The sequence below is a fragment of the Haliaeetus albicilla genome, chromosome 3 (genome assembly GCF_947461875.1).
Source record: "Haliaeetus albicilla chromosome 3, bHalAlb1.1, whole genome shotgun sequence".
Taxonomy (NCBI): domain Eukaryota; kingdom Metazoa; phylum Chordata; class Aves; order Accipitriformes; family Accipitridae; genus Haliaeetus; species Haliaeetus albicilla.
The window spans coordinates 72784369-72809730 of NC_091485.1; the positions used below are offsets into that span (position 1 = coordinate 72784369).

The 25362-nt window shown below is 41.8% G+C and overlaps 1 protein-coding gene across 4 annotated transcripts in view; it reads right to left on the reverse strand.

Annotated features, from left to right (window-relative positions):
• TRAPPC9 (trafficking protein particle complex subunit 9) overlaps positions 1 to 14743 on the reverse strand; it is a 522448-nt gene extending 507705 nt beyond the window's left edge. For 2 of the 4 annotated variants that reach the window (XM_069780118.1, XM_069780115.1), the window contains exons 1-3: positions 14654 to 14743; positions 12595 to 13195; positions 1328 to 1473 (exon numbers count right to left, since the gene is read on the reverse strand). In XM_069780118.1, the coding sequence (XP_069636219.1) occupies positions 1328 to 1473; positions 12595 to 13178 (730 nt within the window). In that variant the 5' untranslated portion in view covers positions 13179 to 13195; positions 14654 to 14743. Of the gene's footprint in view, positions 1 to 1327; positions 1474 to 12594; positions 13196 to 14085; positions 14187 to 14486; positions 14625 to 14653 lie in introns of those variants that run through there. The other 2 variants (XM_069780116.1, XM_069780117.1) reach the window with 2 other exon arrangements.
• Positions 14744 to 25362: the final 10619 nt, after the last annotated feature.

A 25362-nucleotide genomic window follows, 5' to 3' on the forward strand; every position in this document is an offset into this window, starting at 1 on the left:
CACTGTGTCCAGCTTTGGGCTCCCCAGTTCTAGAAAGACATTGACATCCTGAAGCGAGTCCAGTGGACGGCCATCAAAATGGTCAGGGGGCTGGAGGCCATGACATGTCAGGAGCAGAGAGAACCGCGTTTGTTAAGCCTTAAGAACAAGAGGCTAAGAGATTTTATTGCTGTCTGTAAACACCCAGTGGGAAGACACAGAAGAGACAGAGTCAGATGCTTCTCAGAGGTGCAGTGATTGGATGAGGGTCACCGCAAGTTGACACAGGAAATTCTGCTGTAATGTAGGAACAATTTATGTTTTATTGTTGGGGGTTTTTTTCAAACTACAGGAAGCAAAACATTAGAACAGATTGCTCAGAGTTTGTAGAACTTCTGTCCTTAAATATACCTAAAACTCAACTGGACAGGTCCCTGAGAAACCTGATTTAACTGGATGTGGTATGACCAGGAGATCAGATGTGGGGACCTCCAGCGGTCACTTCCAATCCAAATAATTCTGAGTCTAGACGTATAATTTGGTAGTCCAACACATAGGCCTTAAATTATTTACGTGCCCTGCAGAAGTATAAAAGTTCTCCTTTCCAGCTTGAAGAATCCTGAGCCATTTAACCTTCTGAAAGAGTAGAAGGAAAGAAGTAGAAAGTCAGAAGGTATTATGGTTTTCATAATATGTAACGTACAGAGCTATTAAGAAGCTAAATGGATTTCCAAGTAGAATGAGAAAGCTAAAAGCCAAGAACTGGAGACAGCAATTTTCCTAAAAGGGTATGAAACTGAGAAGCAGAAATTGTGCTCAAAGATGACTTGTATGTCCAGTAAATAGAAAAAAGCAGAACAGCAAAAAAGAAAAGGAAAGGAGGAAGGAAAAGTCAGGGAAAAAGTGAAGCCTAGGAACTAATGTGAAAGGAAGTAAGTTATGCTCATGGAAGTTAAACACTTGTGGCTTTGGCAGATGTAAAGACAAAAACCTTCTGCTAACAGTCCACAGTAGATATCTGCAAGCAAGATTTTTTTTAAAGCAGCCGTACAATCCACTGAAAAAATAAATATCTTCCAGAGAAGTATTAAAAAGCCACACACAAGTTTTTTTTCTAAGTACATGCTCTACTACAATAATACATTTTATATTGCAGGTTTTCTTAAACACATTTCTTTCTCATGTCTTATTAACTAATTTTTATTTTGACTTAATTTTTAGTCACACCTGATATTCAGGTTTTGGTCACCAAAATCATTTTCATAATACAGAAGAGTTATTGAAGATAGTTTGATTTATTTGGGTTTAGCAACTAATTATTTGATTCACTATCATCAATTAATCCTACCTCCAAGCCACAGAAAGTCATTCACAGACCGCAGAAGTTCCACTGCCATGTGATAATGCACCAAGGAATCTTGTAACATCCCAGCTTGTAAACACAGGTCACCAACATGTTTCCGCATCCGGCCTTGACAACGCTTCTTATAGTGTCTGCAAAATAAAAGGTAAAATTTACAGTTATTTCCAGGAAACACTTACTTGAGGTAATAAACACCTAAAGTCAATTTTCTTTTCTCCTTAATAGCAGATCAACGTTAATTTACTCTGTTTCTCTGAGCAAACATCCAGTATGAATTCTAACCACCATAATATGCAAAAGAACCAACATTTTGAGGAGATACTGAAAAAAACCCCAATGCATCACATATGTTGGCTACACAGCATTTATGCAGATAGAGTTAAAAAGTTAAAAGACTGCACTTCAGAGCACTTCAATAGCCTTGTCACAAATGAAATAAAACAGAATCATAGAATCAGACAGGTTGGAAGGGACCTTGAAAGATCATCTGGTCCAACCTTTCATAGGAAAGGGAGCCTAGATGAGATTATCTAGCAGCCTGTCCAGTCACATCTTGAAAACCTCCAAAGCAAGGTTCTTGTAATCCTCAGTGGGTATCTGGTTGCCTTTCCATAGCTGGTATGCTTCTTTTTTGCCTTTAAGTACACCCCAAAGCTCACTGTTAAGCTAGGATGGTCTCTTGTTCTGCCTTCTTCCTTTCCCTTGGTAGGAAGTGGACTGTTCTTGTGCTTCCAGGAGGCTGTTCTTGAATAACTCCCAGCACTCACAAGCTCCTTTGCTGTCCATGAATGCTTCCCATCGAATCCCTCCCATGTGGGCTCTAAGCATATTGAAGTTGGCTCTTCTAAAATCCAGGGTCTTTGTCCTGCTACTGGTCTTCAGTGTGGTCACCAGGATCTTAAACTCCCCAATGTTGTCGCTGTATCCAAGGCTACCATTGGTAGTTACGTTGTCAAACAAGTCTTCTCAGTTTGTGAGCAGTAAATCTAGCACTGCACCATTCCTAGTCACAGGTCCAGCATCTATAGCAGGAAGCAGTCCCCAATGCATTCCAGGAAACTGACGGAGAACTTGTGCACCACTGTGTTGCTTTCCCAACAAATATCCATGCAATCAAAGTCACCCATGAGGAGCAGGTTCTGTTGGCCCGAGACCTCCTTAAGCAGCTGAAGTAAGGTTTCATCAGCTTTATCATCCTGATTGGGAGGCTGGTAACAGCTATCTGCTATAAGATGTCCCCTGGTCATGATCCCTCTAATCTTGATCCAAAGGCATTCAATAGAACTTTCATGGTCTCCATAGCTCAGCTCCATACATTCAAATTTCTCTTTCACATGAAGTGCAACTATATGACCTCTTCTTCCCTTCCTATCTTTCTGAAAGAGCTTGTAGCCATCCACTGTCATCTTCCAGTTATGTGAGTATTCCCACCATATTTCTGTGGTTCCTATGACATCATAACCCTCAGAATGGGCATGGAGCTTCAGTTCCTCCTTTTTGTTGCTCAGACTACTTGCATCGGTTAGAGGTGGCTGAACTTAGGATTCTTGCCTTTGGAGAGGGTTGGGGAGCATTCCTTACTACTCTTGTAGGTGCACATACCTACCCTGTTGCCTATGAACATGCAGGTGTCACAGCTTTGGCCACTAACACCCCAAGTTTGTTAGTTTAAAGCACGATTCGTGAAGTCAGCCAATCTGCTAGCCAAGATTCTCCTGCCTCTTCTAGGTAGGCGGATCCTATCTCTCCCCAACAGGCTGTATTCGTTGAAGGACTGCCCATGATCACAGAAACCAAAGCCCTAGTGACACCACCAGCCAGGAAGCCATGTATTGACCTGCACGATGCCTCGACTTCTGCCTGTACCCCCATCTCTGACTGGCAAGACAGAGAAGAAAATCACTTGGGCAACTGTCCCTTTACTTGCACCCCCAAGGCTCTGAAGTCCTGCTTGACCTTGCCCAGGTTCTGCTTTACCATGTCATCGGTGCCCACATGGAAAAGAAGTAGGGGACAGCAGTCTGTGCTTTTAACCAGCTGGGGCAGTCATCTCCCTCTGACATCCCAGATCTTGGCTCCTGGCAAGCAGCAAACCTCCCCTGACTGTATACCATGCTGGCAGACAGGTGCCTCGGTGCCTCTCCACAGTCACACACTACTAGCGCTTGCCGTGTCCTTTTGCAGCTTTTACTACGTGCTGCTGGTGCGGCTTCTCCCTCTGAATTTTGCTCATGGGTTTTTGTCCTCTGCCAAGGCTTCCTATCTGTTGCTGGCTGGTACTTAAAATGAAGGAGACTGAAGTGATATCCTGTTCCTGTGGGTCATAAGAGACCATGGCGCCTCCGGCTCCAAGGTGCTGTCAGTTCGCTGGTGAAGCTCTTTGTCCAGTCGCTGGATCCCTCCCCACACACAGCCGAGAGGTGTCGGTGGCTCAGAAACCCCCTCAGACACCCGGTGGGGGCCTCGCAAGCCTCGCAGTCCTCTCCGCACGCAGCAACCGCTGCTCCTGCCAGCGTTGGCTCTCATGGTTTGTAAAGAGTTGCTTATGTTTGTGAAGAAATACTATCTTTTTAGAAATGTCATGGTCCTGAAACAGGTACGTTTTTCTTTTAAAGGGATGATTAGTGAAAGACCACTATCACTTCAGGAAAGAACTGACGGGGTTTCTCTTGCTACTCCTTTTTTTACATATTAAAATAAATGGTGAAGTTCTTTCCTTTCCCAAACAAAATTAATAGCCAAGGCCAATGCAGTCCTACTGAAAATACTAAACAGACACTTTGCTACAACTGAAAAGGCAACTTGGGCACAAATCCATGCAATAGAGGCACTAACCATACTATTTAGGTTTTTAGTAAGTTGCAGCTAAAGAAATGTAACAGATGTAAACTAAGACACCTAGACTTTCAAAGCACCTCATGATTTAAGACACAGTTCAGAACAATGCTGCTCTCCTGAGTCCATCAGCAGTCCTCCTGTTCTCCCTCCTGCAAAAGCATTCCCTAGCAAGAATGCCCTTGACCTACCTATAAAATTGTTTTCTTAGAGAACAATTAAACATCAACTTCGATATTTTATTCATTTATCTACATTAGTCCAATAGTATATCCTTTTGTTCTAACAATATCTTTTAAGTACATAAATATACAGAGAGGCATACCATTCCATTGTCCTAACTTCACACCAAGGAAAAAAAAAAAAAAAATGTTTTTTCTTTGGATAGTTTAAACTAAGAGTTATCTGTCATTCTTTATTGTACACATGATTTATTTCCAAAGAAACTGGTTAAGACAGGTTTCCAAAAATACGAAGAACCACCTCAGATTGACTGTCATAGTTCTTTTAGCTTTCAGTAGCTGTAGTGATACTTTTTCAATTAAACTAAGACCAACAGAATATCTTTTTAAAAATTACCTAGTATATTTGAACCTAACAACGTAAAAAACCCAAAAAACAACAAAAAAAAACCCCACCACCAGGGTAACATCCATTCTCCAGATGCTGAACTCTTATACCCTAGTGAAAGATCTGAATACAAGAGGAAATGCCACAATTATGGAAAGAAATAGGGTTTGAGGTAGCGGGGGGGTTTCCAGCAAAGAACTTCGCAGAGGATGCTAGAGATGAATTAAAGTATGACTGAAATGATCTCTCATAACACATCTAAACAGACTGTCTTCATGAAGTCTGTAATGTGGAAAAAAAAAAGTAAAAGGGGAACAGAACATGCAAAGTATAAGAGTAGGAATAAGCATATTAATTTATTTCCTTTAGATTTTAAAGCAGAAATGCTAGGAGAAATTATAATAATGAAAACAATTACTTGTTACTGGTTTGTTTGCTTTTGAGGTTCTTGGGTTGGGTTTTTTACACCAAAGAGAAGCATCAAGTTCAAAAGATAACCACTGCGTTCAGCCACCAAATAACAAAATAATGTCTTATTCCTTGTAGTTGGTTCGAAAAAAGAATAGTTCATCAAGAAGATGAAGAAAAAGTAACTGATTTATATGGATGGAGGAGAGAAATTTGAAAAGGTTAAGCTACATGGAAGCACATACAATGTCCTTATAAAAATTAAATAGAAAAGCAATCAGAACCAGTGTCACTGTTTGCAAGAAAAACTGGAAATTATAAAAGGAGACAAGAAACATGTCTCCTATTGCTCCTCTCCATCCAAAAAGTTACAAGTAACTCCTATATAAATGCTTTTCTGATCTACTTTTCTGGATACATTGTATCCACAATTGATGTGAAGATGATGACATTAAAGGAAGCTAAATACAAGACAACTCTTGATCTTTATCTTTCAGGTGTATTGCAGTATTTTTTATCTTTTATTTTTCAACAAGCATGTACTTTACAGATCCTTTTAAGAAAAAAAAAGCAAGAAAATTCAAAGTGAAAATTAAAGCTGCTCTGCATGAACTATGGAAGGGCACCAAATCTTACCAAAACTTTCAGTCTAAGCTTTGGCTTATAGAGAAATACCTTAATCAAAAAGTTACTATGTAATCTTGAATCAGTATTGTGTAGGAGAGTATAAATTTTTTTATAAGTCAGGTTTTATTAATCTGTGCATTCCAGAATGAAATTAAGATTATGTTATATTGCCTTTAATTTTATTTTTTTTTTTTTTTTAGCACAGAATAAATAGTGGAATTGGAGAATTGTTGTTTCTTTACACAGCTATAATTCCTTTCAAAGATGCTAACACTTCAAATTTCCTCCCGCTAGTCTTTCAAGTAAACTCTGTTTATGGACAAATTACATTTCTTATTCTCTCAAAACTGTAGTTTTTAAGGGCTTTTCCAGATTTTCCAGACTGCGTATGATTAAGTTCATAAATGGTCATATAACAGAAGGAAGAGAGATGGTGCCAGACTCCTAAACCAGAACCTAATACCAGAATCGTTTCAATCGTACTGCCTTACCAACAGCTCTTCCTAACCAATACCTAATTTTGCTGCCGATTTATGCATGTCAATATATGCAAAGTCTGAACACATTTATTCACTTAAACATCAATAAACATTGTTCATACAAAATGCTTCTCTTTTAGAAACTCTGCTTATTTATAAACAAACAGATAATTTATTCCTGGTGATGAAGAAATTTACTATTAATTATTCAAAGACTGAATTCATTCCACCCACTTTTAGGCTCTTAAATGTGGTGCCAAGACCGGAGCTATCTCCTACAGTCCCTGCAAGCCTTCACCATCCTCCTGGAAGATGTTTTCTCCCTAATTATAGAGTAAGTTTTCACTGTACAAATACATAAACCTTGTCTTAATTTAGTGCTCACAATTAAGTACGATGAATTGAGGCTTCCCCCCCAATTACTGCAAGTACGTCCAAAAAGATAAAAGGCAAAGATTTCATTGAAATGAAACCCATTCTCCACAGACAGCAAAATTTAATTTACTTCATATTTTGGAAGCCTGTTTTGAAAAAAATCTAGTATCTACAATATTAGGTCGATAAAAACATGTCCAAGTGACTGATGGTTTCTTCAGTGCATACTGGGGTGCAAATGTAATGGAAAAAATCATACATGCATATATATATATCAGCATAAAATTATGATTATTCATTTTAATATCTAGCTAGTTTTGCTTCATGACAAAGCTGAAAGTGAGAAGCTTATAGATAGCTTCTTTCTAATTTATTTTTTATTAAAACACTGTTTAATTATTTTGGCTCTCTACCGCTTAATCCTATTGATGACACCAAGTCCATGTAAGTTAACTGCTACTTTTTCTAGGATAAGATGACAACCTTTTTCTAGGTCAGCTCCTTGTAGTATCCTACTGCTAAAAGCTGTTTCTATTTTTCCTCTAGAAGATCATTTAAGACATTAAGTTTCAAAGACACACCCAAGTCTCACCCAAAGACATACCACAAACCCCTTCTGGAGTGTGATGCACTCAGAAATATCCTGAAGGAAGGCACTGCCACATAATGAAGGACCACACGTGGAAGACTCCATAGCGTCAGTCATCCAAACTCCTCTTCAGAAGATCCTCTCCTCAACACACGTACACATACAGTTGACTATAAAACTAGTTTAAAATCTTATTCTCTAAAGTTAGTTGTGTTAATTTGGTACCTAACACACTCTTTATATTCTCATCAGAATAATAACCACAATCATTACCATCAGTGACCACTACTACTACTTCAAACTGGAGGACAATAAACCTGTTCCAGGAACCAAAAAAGCACTACTAGACCCCATTCCCATTTCTACCTCATTTGCTATATGCGATACACACTTTACCCTTTCATCCCCAACTCTTTTCTAGGATCCCAGGATAATTTTATGGAAAATTCAGAGCAACAATAGTATATTTCAAGACAGAATTTATTTTCACTACAGACCATCCAGCAAGAGATTTGAAGGAATTTCTGGATCCTCAAAATTTCAAAGTGGCTAAATTAAAAAACAAGAAACATGCAAAATGAATTTGCAAAAGTGTTCATGCAAAATGCTTCAACAAAAATTTCCACCAAATTCCGCTAATTCCAATTAGCATGCAGAACTATAGATATCACCAATCATAACATTATCCAGACTTAAAAGACACAGCTACGGCATTTGATCGACTGCCAGAACTTTTGAATTTGGAAACCAAACACAGGCAGCAACAGCTTCATGGCTTTGGAGTTTAAAAAATAAAGCAAATTCTGGAGGCCAGCAGCCGCCTAAGCAAACTATGTGTGTCCTACAAAAAAATTCAGCATTGCTACCAAATATAATTGCCAAATGCGCCAAAAGGGGTCAACCACAGTAGTAAGGCTCCAGGCAGCAATTATTTTTGTGTGTACTGAAAAATAAATATAAAAAGCAACACTAAAATATGCAATGAAGGCGGAGTGGAAAGGCAGTACATGGAAGAAAGCTAACTATTTTTAAATATACGCAATCACAGCCTACCTTTTTAGACCCAACAACAAACTCACAGGGCAGTATGAGAGAAGAAGATTAAAAAAAAGAAAGGAACAAAAAAAAATTAGAAAGACAGAGAACAGAAAGAAAATTAACAGCCACATACACATACTGAGATACCACAAACTTTGATAAATCAGTGAACAAATCCCATCTACGATACTGTGTAGAGAAAGACACATCTATAAATAGAGCCCTACTTTCTCATCACTCAATAGTATTAAATGGATGCCTTACCAGTATTAAAAAAGAAAGAACCTAAGACACAAACTGACGTGAACAACATTAAAATGAGCTTATCCAAGCAGATTTATAATCATACATGAGTATGTTTATTTTTTTAGCTGAAAACAGAAATAAGATAGAAAAATTAAACAAATGGGATTTCTGGTATTTCTGGCAAGTATGTTTCCTAGTTTCAAGTTTGTAGGACCTTTGTATCATCATGAGAACATGCATTTCCATTCTTTTCAGTCTCCCTGCCCCTACAAATAACTATCAAGTGCAACTGATTTTAGAAACTTTTTCAATTATCTTCAGCAGCCCTGTGACCACATAAAAATTTTACCTAATTTACAGATGAAGAAACAAAGAAAAAATAACAGATTTGCCAAGATCACCTACTGGCTGAGTGCTCTATGAATTAAACCAAGGTCAGACTCCCAGTCCGACAACTCCTATTTAACAGAACAGTCTTTCTTCAAAACTTCTTAGGACTTAATCCCACTATTTTTCATACATGAAGTTTTCTACCAGCCAAAAAAATTCTTCTACAGAAATAATGTAGTGGTTTTGTGTATATTGTCATCTCAGCACGAGTTCTGGGAATGTTCTCTCTTCTGCTCATTATAAAAGCAACTTGCTAAAGACAAAGATCAGCTCCACTTTTTCTGAGGATAATCTTACTTGAAATGCAGCATAATAATCCATCTTCCTAATTTATGAACTCTGCATCTTAAAAGAAGCCACTCATGTTGCAATTATTACGCAACCAAATTAATGCTAGCCTTACCTACTGGGTGAGAGAGATCAGTTCTATGTATCTAGTCCTGATCACAACAAAAGTATTAACCTTAATATTTTACAATAAACTGCTTGGAGAAAAGTCTCTTTTAAGATACAAAAACAAGTTCAGTAGTTGTAACTAGTCTTCAAATCACGTGACCATGATTACTATGTCCCATGTAACTTCTTAACATATTTTCACTCAATGTATCAACCCAGTTCATTAGCTCAAGGTTACAGCTGCGCTTTGCATCTAATGAGACCTTTGCTACAGACTGAAATTTAACTTCAATTTTAGAAGTTACAGGAAAAGATATGCTTATTTAGCCTAAGCAGACATCTGCAACTACAGCAGCAAAGACATATACTCTCTGTTATAAGCACAGAGGGTGTGCCTTCTCTTCCATCTATTTAATACAGAATATTTGTGCTTTTTAACCAGTTAGTTGCACACTGACTGGGAGGTCAGGATACATTATAGACAAAAAATTTTAACAAAAGGGATGGAGGGTTTATAAAAGACTAAGGGAACATTCTTTGCCTTTAACTCTTTAGAAACTTCCACCTATTCTAGAAAAGGCTGTTTCATTTGCCTCAGTATCTCAATAACACCTTTTTTTTTATTTCATTCTTTAAACTCATTATGCTGACAGACTCAAAACCAACAAAGTAGCAATAGTTATGCTACCAGATGTTCTCATATGCACTCCATGCATTCAGACAACCTTTACAACCTCTCCCTGAACAGAAATATACAACATTGCATCTTGCAAAAACAGAAACTGGACTCCATTGAAGAAGGTCCCTTCTAGCCCTGTATCTCCCGATTACGACTTAATGCAACGCCTTCCCCTTAATTAGGGAATCTGTCACTGCAAAAGAGAACACGCTACAATAAAAACCTTTTATTGCACCCAAGCAGTAAAATGCAATATACTACCATTTCACATCTAAAGACTTAGACCTAAAAGTGTATGTTAGTTTAATAAACTGATCTTAGTTCAACCACATTTCATGGTCCTGAATTTCTGCTAAATAGAACACAGAAACAGAGATGCATCATGCTGCATGACAGGTGCCTAGAAGGGTCCCTGAGCAGAGAAGCTCAGGTCCACTACACAGATGCATTTCTAACTCAGTCAAGGACAACTCCTTTTCTGATGTTTACTTGGGATTACATACATTTCTCCTTTGTGTTACAAAACTCAAAAATATTTAAAAAAAAAAAGTCCAGGCATTTAGAGTATTTTCTTATTCATCCACACAAAATACTAAACTGAATATAAAGATCTTTGAATTCAGCTTGCTTATGCTATTCATATATAAATCCTAAGTTTTAAAACAATCAGAAGTACTAACTCCACAGGAAAATAAAGCTGAAACACTTTCTTAATACTGAACTGAAAGAGGAAAGATGAGAATATTTAACACCTTTCCTTTGAGCAGTTAAGTGCTGCAAACATTTAAAGTATATCCATTGATCTAGACTTACTGAAAAACTATTTGGTATTCAAACCACCCAGCAAGGTTGTGTGTATACCTGAACCAGTGATTAACCCTGTATAAACCCGTATGTTTACAGAACCAGGGTCATACACCTTCCATTTTGCAAAGAACTCAAGCATCACACTAAATCCATTTCAACTCTTTAGTGCAACAGCATAAAATACCTTCTTGGATATGTGTGGACAAACATACTGCCTGTTATTTCAGCTGCCCACCACTTCAGAACTTCACCAGAAATACTTAGCCACTAGCTACAACACAGCCACTGCTCATAAAGAAGTAATTTATGCAAGGAACTGACTTCCAAAGTACAATTTGGAAGCATGCTATTTAGAAGACACAATTGAACAACATAATTAATTCTGATTTTCAGGTTCTTGGTCAAAACTCATAGTTTTCTTAGCTAACTGGAATAGGAAATCTCAGCCATCACGTTCAACCAAAATTCATCCAAACTGAGTAAAGCCAAGATTCTAAAAGGGCTCGTTTAGTCTACAAAAGTTTACCGCCCATGCAGAGTACAAAAAACAGTAACAAAATTATACCACTAATGAAAATTGAATAGTGCAGGGACTAACCAGAACACTGAAAGAGTAGCTCGAGTAGGGAACAACATTAGGTAAGCAAGTCAGAACGGAACAAGTTCAACTGGTCACCAGCAAAGAGGACGAGGAGCAGTGGAGAAAGGTACTGTTGGTCCTCCAGGCAACCAGAGATAATTTAAGGGAGGGCTTCAAACTAATTAGGAACTTAGAATACTTACTTCCAGTACATCACATTCTTATATAGAGATTCTAAGGCTAAGATTAATTACGCAGGCAGAGCTGATTAACATGATCAGAAGGCTTCGCAAACCTGCCTGGGCAGCTCTGGACAGCCCTGCCTGGATACCTCTGAGCTTTTACACACAATAACCATGGCTGGCATCCCTAGTAGAACAAGACTGACATGAAAGATACTATTCCCATGCATACTACATATTTTGATGGGGCTTCCACACCTCTCTTTTTTCCAAGAGAAAAGATGGTTGCTTCCATCCTTTGGATTTGACTGCAAACAGCAGAATCAAACAGATTTTGCACCTGCCTGTAGCTAGCAAGCCAGAATTACTAATCCCTAATACAAGAACTATGTAACACTCAAATCTGAAAGCTGAGCATGCAAATGATTATGAAGGAAAGATGGGGAGTGCGGGTGGGGAATCAAAACCTATAACATACACAAAACCAAAGAGAACAGTTGTGAGAAGAATGGTAGCAAAACAAGATGGGTAAAAAACACCAAATAATTAAATAAAAACAAAAGACAGAGAAAGATGATGGACATCATAGTCACCAAAATAAATGGTCACTGTTTCACAGGATGAAAAAGTAGACAAAGGCTTGGGGGAAAAAAACCACAGTAAATAGGATTAGTCAAATACTGCTCAACATACCATAAAGTTATTTTCATTAATATTAATTGAATTTCTTTATCAATACTATATATCTATGAAACATTTGAAGCTTTCCAGCATAAAGTCTCCTTATAGCAGAATCTGTCAAACCTTTCCTGTGACTTCTTCCTACTATTTGATTAGCCTCATAAATTAAATAAATATAAGCTCAAAACATCAAATATGGTCAGACTGCAAATTAAATTCTCTTAAATTACAGCAGACATACACAATAAGATAGGGGCACGACCTTTGTGTAACGAAGTACACTTTGTCCTTTCTAATAGGCTTATTCTAAAGGCTAGCAATTGCCACATGTTTTTTCAAGACCTGCAAGCTGACAAAAATAGCTGCTTACCTACTATCGGTGTCCAGACCTACAAAATCCTTCTTCTCAAAAGGAACACAGAGGAGCGGGATCTTGTCTCCAGACTTATCAGTGGCTCTGTCAAGCCGCTTAGACTCCAACACTATGAAAAGGGATTCGATAAAATCTTCTATTCTCTTCTCCACAGTTTCACATTCATCATAACTGGGATAAAACGCCACATCTGTGCGGGGCTGCTCTGCAATCTCTCCTTGAAGCCCAAAGACAAACAACCGGGAATCATAGAGAGTAGAACCATACATTTCTTTTTGAAGATGGAATTTTTCAAAAGTCTGAGGCCAGTCCTTTGCAGAAGAACAGTCTGTAATAGTTATGAGCCCCACAACTTTCCGGTGTGTCTGAAAATCCCCCCATTCATTGTTCTCTGGGGGATAATGGTGCCTGTAACGGATATACAACACACGCTGAGAGTCACGCACATTAACTTGACTCACTGCTGAAATTCGCTTGTAGATCCTGAAAAAGCTCTCTTCGGGTACAATGCCAATCGGCTGAACCACAACCAGAAGAGTCTGATGGTCCTCAGCACACTGCATGTAGTCAGGAACACTCATTTTGCATCAACTGCAGGCTAGTAAAAGAGAAATGTACATTATTTTTTTAACATTCAGAAGTACATATGGTTGCTGAATCAAACCAGGACTTTGATGCTAAACACTTCTGCATCCTGTATATACGTGCTACAATATTAATACTTTCCTTCATCGTTTTACTAAATCTTCAATCATGCAGCCTACTGACAAAGTTACACTGTGCACAAGGAGTGTTCTTAGTCACATATCAGTACGGCCACCAACAAAAACCTATAAATTAGGTTTTCTCAAGCGAATCAGTTTCCCATTCACTGTGCAGCTACAGAAGCCAACCTAACACGTGGGGCAGCAGAGAGTCTCTCTCTACCAGAGCCACAAAGTAAACGCCGGCCGAAGCGCCACCTCGGAAGAGATGTCCTTTGAGGCTCTGGCTCTCCGGTCTGTCTCCACAACACGCCTTGGGGAAATACGGAAAATCGTGTGAGGTGGGATGTAAACCGACACCAGATCGGAATGACCAAACTTTACACAGTTATCAGTGCTCGCACATGGCCAGGCAGAGGAAAATCGGGTCCAGAACGCTTATTTTTGAGAAAAAGTGAAGTCGTCATTTCCTGAAAACACATGCAGGTTCATCAGAAGGACCAGGCAATGTTTTCTGCCTTTATATTTAAAAATTTAGAATTCCTTCTCCCCTGGGCTATCTAAAATTGTTTACGGTACTGCAGCTGTGCCTTAAATGAAGACACGCAGAGCTTAGCTAAACCCTCACATCTCCTGAGACCTCCCGGACCACACAGATCCCTTGGTAGATTTCGGCTCCAAAGCACCCTCTGAAACTTCCACACAGCCAAACCAAACAAAAAACCCAACCCCCCCTCAAAAAAAGCCCCGCAGCACAGCTTTACACTGACACTATCGGTTTTACCAAACAGAACGAAGAAAAAGAGTTGTGATCCCGGCAGCACAGGTGGGGGGAAAGCAGCCGTTCGAGGAGGGGCTCCCCCTGACTACCGACAGTGCGAAGACCCGGTAAATTCCATCCCCTCTCCCCCCGCCCGCTGCCCGGCCCTCAGCCAGAAGCGCAGGCAGCGGCAGGGCAGCGCGCTGCCCCCGCTGCCCGTTCCCGCCGCTCCCGACTGGGCGGGAGGCCGCGTCCCGCCGCAGCGGGCGGGCAGGAAGGGATAAGGCGGGAGGGCTTCGCCCCGCGCGGCCGCTCCGTTTCCCTCTCCCCGGGAAAGGCGCGGCGAAGTTTAGGAAGGAGAAAAAAAAAAAAAAAAGAAAGAAAGAAACGTTAAAACAAGAGACGAGCCCGCAGGAGGTACACACCATGCCCTGGCAGAGGGGGCTGAGGGGCAGCGTGAGGAGAAGGGGAGCCGCTGTGGGGAGGGGCAGAGTCTCCGGGGAAGGGCTGGGGAGGGGGCGACCGCCTCAGGGCCGGCACGGGCTGGCGGACAGGTAACGCGGCGGGGAGGGGGGTGGGGAGGGGCACTCACAGCCGGGACGCGAACCGCCCCCGCCTCCTCCTGCTGCCGGACGCGCGGGGCGGGGAGGGGCGGGGCGCGGCGGAACTGACGGCAACGGGCTGCTGGCAGCCCCGCCCGGGCCAGGGAGGGCGGCGCATGCGCAAAGGGCGGTGGCGGGCTGGGAGCGTGGGGGGGTCGTCCGCCGGGTTTACCTCAGGGACGGCGCTTGTGCCTGCGGACCTGAGACGTTCCTCGAAGGGGAACCCGTTAAAAGGAATGACCGTCAGCCGGCGGGTGAAGTCGGTCTTGGGTGTTTTGTAGCCTCAAGGGCAAAAATCCTGAAGGGGCTGGGAAGCGTAAGCCTGGTGTGAGAGTTAGGGTGGGTTTCTAGTGGGGGATATGGGAACCTCATGAAGTTCAGCAAGGCCAAGGGCAAGGTCCTGCATATGGGTCAGGACAGCCCCAAGCACAAATACAGGCTGGGCAATGAGTGGATTGAGAGCAGCCCTGAGGAGAAGGACTTGATGGCTGATGAGAAGCTCAACATGAGCTGGCAGTGCGTGCCCGCAGATGTGAAAGCCAACTGTATCCTGGGCTGCATCCAAAGAAGCGTGGCCAGCAGGTCAAGGGAGGTGATTCTGCCCCCTCTACTCTGTTCTGGTGAGACCCCACCTGGAGTACTGTGTCCAGCTCTGGGGTCCCCAGCATAAGAAACACATGGACCTGTTAGAGCTGGTCCAGAGGAGGGCCATGAAAACGGTAAGAGGGCTGAGAGAGTTGGAGTTGTTCAGCCTGGAGAAGGTGGCTCCGGGGAGACCTCATTGCAGCTATATTTAAAGGGGGCTTACAAGAATAATGGAGGGAGACTTTTTACCAAGGCCTGTAGTGACAGGTGTCCCGGTTAGTTTTCTTTCTAGTAGCTACTATAGTGCTATGTTTTGGGTTCAGTATGAGAAGAATATTGATAACACACTGATGTTTTCAGCTATTGCTAAGTAATGTTTAGACTAAGTGTACGGTTTTTCAGCTTCTCATGCCCAGCCAGCAAGAAGGCTGGAGGGGCACAAGAAGTTGGGAGGGGACACAGCTGGGACAGCTGACCCAAACTGGCCAAAGGGGTATTCCATACCATGGGACATCATGCCCAGTATATAAACTGGGGGGAGTTTGCCTGGGGGAGAGCGCTGCTTGGGAACTAACTGCACATCAGTTGGCAAGTGGTAATTGCATTGTGCATCGCTTGTTTTGTATTCCAATTCTTTTATTATTATTATTATTATTGTCATTTTATTATTATTATCATTATTAGTTTCTTCCTTTCTGTTTTATTAAACTTCTTATCTCAACCCACAAGTTTTACATTTTTTTTCCCGATTCTCTCCGACATCCCACTGGATGGGGGGAGTGAGTGAGCGGCTGCATGGTGCTTAGTTACCAGCTGGGGTTAAACCACAACAACAGGACAAGGTGCAACAGTTTTAAACTGAAAGAGGGTAGATTTAGATCAGACATAAGGAAGAAGTGAGGGTGGTGAGACACTGGAACAGGTTACCCAGAGAAGTTGTGGATGCCACATCCCTGGAAGTGTTCAAGGCCAGGTTGGATGGGGCTTTGAGCAACCTGATCTAGTGGAAGGTGTCCCTGCCAATTGCAGGGGTGTTGGACTAGATGATCTTAAACATCCCTTCCAACCCAAAACATTCTATGATTCTGACATCATAGTTACAGCAGCAGTTCTCAGTGAGAATGAGATCTCATATCTCAGTATTTGCCAAATGTCTTTGAAATCACTCTTGAAATGAGGCAGTATTTAAATGAAAAATAAACAACATTTTATTCCGCTAACTACAAGCTTACAAAACGGGTTCTTAGTTTTGGTGAAGAAAACAAAGCATTGGCACATCTCATTACAGCAGCTCTCGGACAGATTCTCGGAGCATCCTCTGGTTTTCACTTGGGCAGGAGTTGACAGGACGTAGCTGCAACTTGTCAGCTCAGGGTCCCAGATAACATCCTTCCAGCATTGTTTTCCAAACAGCAGTCTCTTGAGTGGTGCCAAGCCTCTCCATATTTGACTCTCTTCCCATTTAAGATCGTACTACATAGGACTGCACCCTTGGGGATTTTCTGTAATCTAAAAACTTGATGATCAATTGAACTATGATATTAAATTATGAGACTTCTATTCACAAGACAGTCTGATAAAGCATTTGCTGTTGACAGCGGGAAATTCTTCATGCAGGCAGTCCAAAGAACATTGCCATCTCATTTATCAACAGACAGCTCATTTAAGTGGTTCAAATGTAATCCCTGCAAAAATTGGGAAAAAAGAGTTCCATTGCCTCCAAGTTTAGAAAGTGTACATCTTTAAATTTTGTAAAACATAAATTTTAGAAGTAGTTATACAAAAATTTGGGGGAATGTTAAAAAATACATTTAATTACCAGCTTTAGATAGTGACTGCCATTTACTTACGTTATTGGCAATGTGGCTCCCCAAAGGTCACTATTAGGGAGCCCTTCTTACAAGTGTTTTGCTGGGGAAAGATTACAGAGCATGGGAAGGTCCAGTTGGATCACAAGCCTACTTCCAACACACAAATATTAAATGTAAATGTAGGCAAATAAATGGCCTTAACCCATTTTAGGGGACTAATTATTTAATAACATGGTAAACAAATATTTCTCAATGACAGGTCAGAAACTTCAGCAAAAAAAATGGAGAGACACCATTTCAAAGGGAGACACCTGAGAGCTAGGTGTTTCTCTTTAAAATGCACATTTATTAGCTTTACAGATGCATGTGAAAACACAAGAGACGCACTGCTAACTTAATTCTTTGCACACTGCTGATCTGCCAGCTATGGGGAGAGCTGGAAATCAACATTCAGCAACCAGACATTTCTTCTATAACTTTACATCAGATATATCTATATATACACACAAATATATGCTTATATATATATATATATATATATATAAAACCCTGCGTACAAAAAATTGGGAGTAGATGGCTCTGACAACCTTTTCCTCATTCCAGTAGTTTTTTCATATTCCACAGTAATGCAGGAGAGCAGATATATGGTCCTGGTTGCCACCAACTCTTCTGACTTGCTACTATTTCTCCCCATAGAAGAGATCTATGTGCTGCCACTCCACTCCCCATGAAGCTGGTTGGCCCAAGTATTATACATTTATCAAGGCAGATCATCAATCAAACCATCTTTTTGTTGTCCAAATGTCAAGAGAAAGGAAATTTGTATGATCTGTTCTTGCAAGCCCTCCCCTGCCACCTTTCCTCTTCAGCCAAAGCAAGAGAAATGGAAACTGCTTTCAGCCTCAGTTTGCAAATCCTCTGGCATGGTAGCATTCTCAGCCTCTGTCTCTATTTTTCCAGTACAGACGCTTGTTGGAGTAAAAGTGGACATGTCATGACTTAAAGTAATGGCACTCCAACAAAATAACTTAAATAGAATTCACAGTTTTTGAAGACTTCGGATGAGCAATTGCATTTAGATAGAATCATTTAGGTTGGAAAAGACCTTTAAGATTGAGTCCCACCGTAAACCTAACACTGTCAAGTCCACCACATGACCCTAAGCATCACACCTACACATCACATCTACGTCTTTTAAATACCTCCAGGGATGGTCCCTCAACCAGTTCCCTGAGCAGCCTGTTCCAGTGCTTGACAACCCTTTCAGTGAAGAAATGTTTCCTAATATCCAATCTAAACCTTCCCTGGTACAACTTGAGGCCATTTCCTCTTGTCCTATCACTTACTACTTGGGAGAAGAGACGACGACCCACCTCACCACAACCTCCTTTCAAGCAGTTGTAGAGAGCGATAAAGGTCTCCCCTCAGCCTCATTTTCTCTAAACAGCCCCAGCTCCCCCAGCTGCTCCTCATAAGACTTCTGCTCTAGACCCTTCAGCAGCTTCGTTGCCCTACTTTGGACATGCTTCAGCGCCTCCGTGTCTTTCCTGTAGTGAGGGGCCCAAAACTGAACACAGTATTCGAGGTGCAGCCTCACCAGTGCCGAGTACAGGGAGACAATCGCTTCCCTAGTCCTGCTGGCCACACTGTTTCTGATACAGGCCAGGATGCCGTTGGCCTTCTCGGCCACCTGGGCACACTGCTGGCTCATATTCAGCCGGCTGTCACCCAGCACCCCCAGGTCCTTTTTTCCACTGGGCAGCTTTCCAGCCACTCTTCCCCAGGCGTACAGCATTGCATGGGGTTGTTGTGACCCAAGTGCAGGACCCAACACTTGGCCTTGTTGAGCCTCATACAGTTGGCCTCAGCCCATCACTCCAGCCTGTCCAGATCCCTCTGTAGAGCCTTCCTACCCTCAAGCAGATCAACACTCCTGCCCAACTTGGTGTCATCTGCAAACTTACCAAGGGTGCACTCAATCCCCTCATCCAGATCATTGATAAAGATATTAAACAGAACTGGCCCCAATACTGAGCCGTGGGGAACACCACTTGTGAGCGGACGCCAACTGGATTTAACTCCATGCACCACAACTCTGGGCCCAGCCATCCAGGCAGTTTTTTACCCAGCTGTCCCGGGTTCAGCTGGGATAGTTAATTTTTACAGGAACCTGGGAGGTGGGGGGCATAGCCGGGGCAACTAACCTGAACTAGCCAAGGAGCTATTCCATACCATATGACATCGTGCTCAGTGTATAAATAGGGAGCGGGCTGGGGGGGGCTCTCTCGACTTTCGGGGAGGGGGGGGGAAGTGGCAAAGCATCGGGTCCCGGCTGGTGAGCAGTTGTACTGTGCATCACTCTTTTTGTATATTCTTTCATTAGTACCGTTGTTGTTGTAACTTCTCTTTTTTGTGTGTGTTGTCCCGATAAACTGCCCTTATCTCAACCGTCGAGATTCTGTTTTGGGGGGGTTTTTTTCCCCTTTCTCTCCTCCGTCTCCTCCCTATCCCACCGGAGGGGGGCGGGAGGAGTGAGCAAGCTGCTGCGTGGTCCTTTGTTACCGGCTGGGCTGAAACCACGACACCAGTGAACAGTACGCCTGTCCAAGCCATAAGCAGCCAGTTTCTCCAGGAGAATGCTGTGGGAAACAGTGTCAAAGGCTTTACTGAAGTCCAGGTAGACAACATCCACAACCTTTCCCTCATCCACTAAGCGGGTCACCTGGTCATAGAAGGAGATCAGGTTAGTCAAGCAGGACCTGCCTTTCATAAACCCATGCTGACTGGGCCTGATCACCTGGTTGTCCTATACGTGCCATGTGATGGCACTCAGGATGATCTGCTCCATAACCTTCCCCAGCACCAAGGTCAGACTGACAGGTCTGTAGTTCCCCAGATCCTCCTTCCAGCTTTTCTTGTAGATGGGCATCCCATTTGCTAACTTCCAGTCAACTGGGACCTCCCCAGTTAGCAAGGACTGCTGATAAAGGATTGGAAGTGGCTTGGTGAGCACTTCTGCCAGCTCTCTCAGTACCCTTGGGTGGATCCCATCCAGCCCCATAGACTTATGTGTGTCTATGTGGAGTAGCAGGTCACTAACCACTTCCCCTTGGATTATGGGGGCTTCATTCTGCTCCCCATCCTTGTCTTCCAGCTCAGGGGCCTGGGTACCCTGAGAACAACTGGCCTTACTATTAAAGACTGAGGCAAAGAGGCATTAAGTACCTCAGCCTTTTCTTCATCCTTTGTCACTTTTTTCTCCCTGCATAACTTCATGACATCCTTGTAGTCCTCCTGAGTTGCCTGCCCCTTCTCCCAAAGGTCATAAACTCTCCTTTTTTTCCTGAGTGCCAGCCAAAATGCTCTCTCCAGCCAGGCCAGTCTTCTTCCCTGCCGGCTCGTCTTTCATCACACAGGGATGAAACTTGGCCAAATTTAGGATGGAGGGGACAGAGAGTGACAGTTTTAAATAAAGAAAAAACCAGTTTTCTCTGACAGAATTTTACCAGGAATTTAACTAGGAGCATTTCTCACAGAGAAGTGATTGCTACATCTTATTTCTACAGTATTGATGTGAGTACTAACTGGATGGCAAATGCTGACATTGTATTTGGTTGTGGTATTGGTGATACCAAAATACCTTAAAGATTTGGTGTCATGTAAACACAGCCACTGCTCAGCATTATTCATGAATCTACCGAATCTACCCTATAGCATTGGTTGGAGAGGGTTTGAGAAGCACTTTTGGACATAGTTCATCTCAGCAGCTTATTGTTTCACTTCTGCCCTACGAGACAAAAAGGTGATGACAATCTGTGACTTGCATTAATTAAGATAGTTATTACTAAATGTACATTGGAGTATCTATTATTTTATCATCTCTAGAAGATAATTTAGATTATGGCTCTGTAAATGCTGTGATCTAGAGCTTTCTCATCACCATTAAGCTACTCAGTCTCCTGAGATCCTTCAGGATGAGGGCATGTAAGGTTCTGAATAATTCCAAGGGCTAGAACAACTCTGAAGAGAAGTTGTCTAAATATGTATCTCTCAAAAATGGTAATGGAAGATTAGACATTGTATTGTCTACCTAGAAGCTTGGCTTCCAGGTATTTATTTTTTATTTTGAAAATCTTCATTGCTCCAGCTAGTCCAATGGAGGAACTTCTACACTGAGAGCCTCCCCTGAGACCTCCAAACGTTTACGTATCTTAAAGTGACCATTGTCAGTTCAGTCATTTTCTGTTTGCATTTGTTCATTAACATGTAATTTACCAACTGCTCAGATTTATCTCGTTATTGTGAATATGATGCAACCTTCTTATCCCTACCAAATAACACTTCATCAAATACCCTCAGAATAGCGTTTTTTGCTTGTGCAAGAAAATGCTTCTGCTTCATCATGAACTTGTCTGGTTTTAGTTTATAATGCTGGTTTTGTATTGCTGTGCTTGAAATTTTAAAAATTTAGAAGTTAATTTCTTTTGTTACAGTATGCATCTTGTGCTAGACACCTCTTTCTTTTAATATAACCTTACATTTATTATTGTCTGTGCCAAGTACTTATGCACATATTGTGTTTCTGCTTTGCCAGACTGACTTCAGCTCCTTCCCTTGTTTGCTGACACAGGCAGATTTTTTCCTAGTTCAGCACTTATCCACTGTTCTTTACACACTAATGGTAGATTTCATTATTTTTTGTGATTACAAATCATAAATAATTAAATCTCTAATTATTCTATTAACTTCTTAAATGTGTATGAATTAGTTTTAAAATGTCACTCAGCAACATAATGGCCAATCTTTTTTGCTATGCTCTGCTTTTGTGTAAAGAAAATGTATGCTTCAGGGGGCTTTTTGGCTTTGCCAAGCAATTTACAGCCCTCATATTCCCTCTAGAATAAATGGAAGATCTTCAGTGCAGCTAGAATTCCTCATGCTCTTTCTATTATAGAATCATAGAATCACAGAACATCTCAAGTTGGAAGGGACCCATAAGGATCACCAAGTCCAACACCCTGCTCCTCACAGGACTACCTAAAACTAAACCATATGACTAAGAGCATCATCCAGATGCTCCTTGAACTCTGACAGGCTCGGTGCTGTGACCACTTCCCTGGGGAGCCTGTTCCAGTGACCAACCACCCTCCCAGTGAAGAATCTTTTCCTAATGTCCAGTCTGAACTTCCCCTGACGCAGCTTCATTCTACTTCCTCGTGTCCTATGGCTGGTCACCAGAGAGAGGAGATCAGCACGTCCGCTTCTGCTGCTCCCCTTGAGGAAGTTGTGGACTGCAATGAGGTCACTCCTCAGCCTTCTCTTCTCCAAGCTGAACAAACCCAGTGACCTCAGCCACTCCTCCTAAGTCTTGCCCTCGAGGCCTTTCACCTTCTTGGTCACCCTCCTCTGGACACACTCTAATAGCCTGATGTCCTTCTTACATTGAGGCGCCCAGAACTGCGCACAGTACTGGAGGTGGGGCCACACCAGTGCCGTGTAGAGTGGGACAGTCACCTCCCTGGACTGGCAGGCTATTCTGTGCTTGATGCACCCCAGGGCACGTTTGGCCCTTTTGGCTGCCAGGGCACACTGTTGACTCACATTCAACTTGCCATCAATCCAAACCCCCAGATCTCTTTCTGCAGGGCTGCTCTCCAGCCTCTTGTCCTCCCATTTGTATGCATAAGCAGGATTACCCTGTCCCAGGTGGAGAATCCGGCACTTGCTCTTGTTAAATTTCATACGGTTGGTCAGTGCCCAGCTCCCTAGTCCATCCAGATCTCTCTGTAAGGCCTCTCTACCCTTGAGGGAGTCCACAGCTCCTCCTAGTTCAGTATCATTGGCAAACTTACTTAATGTACATTTGATTCCTGTGTCTGGATCATTTATAAAAACATTAAAGAGCACTGGCCCTAAAATCATGCCCTGGGGAACACCACTGGTGACTGGCTGCCAGTCTGATGTAACCCCATTTACTATACTTGCTCTTTTTTCCAGTAGTACTCTAACTTCTCTCAGTAGCTTTTGTGAATTCAGCAGATACTTTCTCCAGATTCTCTTCCATGGTGAATTCTGATTATGTCAGGTTTATAATTATTTTTCTACCAATATCATACAATGAAGATCTGATACAGAGAAGTACTTTTCAATCATTCAACATTCTTTTCTGCTTTCAGGTTTCTCACTAGTACGTGTGAATAAGTTCTCACTTGAACAGACTATTTATTGGAGCAGTAAGTTTTACTTCTGCCGTTGCTGTATTTCCACTCAGTACAGGACAGTAGAAGTAGAATCAGTAAATTAGGGAGTCAAATTAGTACCTTACTTCAGTTAAGTTCTGCTTCAGATTCAGCCCATGAATAAATTTTTTCCAGTGTAGTTCAGGTTCAGAGCACTAAGAGTTTGTACCAGTAATCTGGAATTTATGCACCCTGCCTCACATTTAACCAGTTAAAAGGGTGGTGCTATAGGGTGAGACTGCAGCTAGGAAAAGGCTTTAACACCATCCTCCTGTTCTCCTGCCAGAGCTTGCACAGTACCTACACTGCTAACAGAGCGCCTCAGTTTCTCTTGAGTTCCCTAAATATGAAACCGATGTTGAGAAGCTTAGAGAAACCATGGCATTGCACTGAGAGTACAAATTGCAGTGGAAAAGTGAGAGACAGAGGTCAGGGGAAAGAATCTAATCTTTCCTTTTTTTCCTTGGAAATTTGTGCATGTGCATACGCCACCCAGACACACATATTTACACAATGAAGTAAAAAAATGAGACTGCTGCGGGGAAGCGCACTGATGTCAGTAACAGGAAACAAATCTTCACTATGGGACAAGAATAGCATCTCTGGTCACTCCTTTATTAGACCTAATTTAGTTAAAGAGCTCAAAAATACCTGCACTGAGCAGTTTCTTACTCAGGTCTGCAAAGCACAGCAAAAAAGGACTCCTCTAGCACAGAATGGTGAGACAAGTGAGAGTAGAAAAGGAGACACTGAGATGTGATGCTGCTCTGCAGTTTGTAATTAGTACAAACAGTCCCTATACTGAGCGGGGCATATTAGGTTTTAGGCAAACTGTTGTTCTGAATTTACCAGAGGAGAGATTTATTTAACCTGTGTTCTCAGTCAGGTTTAACAAAGAATTCTTAATAACAATACCAATTCAGTTCTGATTCAAGAGAAAAAATTCTAGTATGAACTGCTCTACGGGTTTGTTTGTTTGTTTTAATTAGGAACGGGTTTCATTCCATTACTGGTAAGACATTAATTTTGCAATTTCAAAATATACTAAAAAAAAGTTAAATTATTAAATATCAGTATTATTGCAATATCATGGTACTCTCAGAGTGTGTGCGCACCCACCTTATGCTATACAGCTACATCGCAATTCTGTCTCCCGCAAACTAAAGCTGTGTTAGCAGCATGGAGAGATGCCTTAAGTTTGCTGTGCTCCTGCTCCTATTCTCATCAGTTGAAAGCTGTCATCTGACCAGCATGGTACTGAAGAAAAAAGAGTTGTCCCACGTGTGGCCTTTCAGGGAGCAATGCACAGGAAAAGACAAAATGTCTGATAAGGAGGTAGGACCTAGGGGAGAAGAAAGAGCAAGTCCTGGTTTGCCCAGACCACCTTAAACTGCATTGTCCACAGCCGAGTAAAACGACTACAGGCAGGTCCCTAAATCCTATGGGAGCTATATGGATCCGAAATCTGTATCCAAATAGCTCAATACCCTCAGAAATCTTGGCAGTTTGATGGGGGTTTATGTGCATGTTGAAATCATGAAAGACCCCAGTAGTATTTATAAGAAATTCACTGCCATAGTAATGTCAACTGTTTCCACAAGATGTCACAAGATGGTAAGGATCAAGGAAGAAACTGCGCCTGCTAGATATCCCTATAGCATCACAGGACATTACGCTTCACTTCAGGTATAACTTACACAGAATGGCCTCACAGAAGTTATAACCTCGAGGGAATTACGCAGTTTAAGAGATGTAGATTATCTGTAATAGCTAACTGTAAAACATGTCTCCTAATACAGTAATGTTGGAACTGATGCCAATGAACACATCACTGTACTATCCTTGCACTAAGGTGCTTACAACTGCTTAAGGTGCTATCTTTTATTAATAAATCAGTATTATCTGTAGGAAAGCCTTGTCCTCATGTACTGGGCAAATTCTATATAAGCTAGTAATATTCAGTTAACAAACTCCCTGTATTTTCCATCCAATATGATTCTTTATGGGTACATCCCTTTCTGCCCTAAATTCTACGTGAACTATTATCGTGTACTGCGGAAAAGC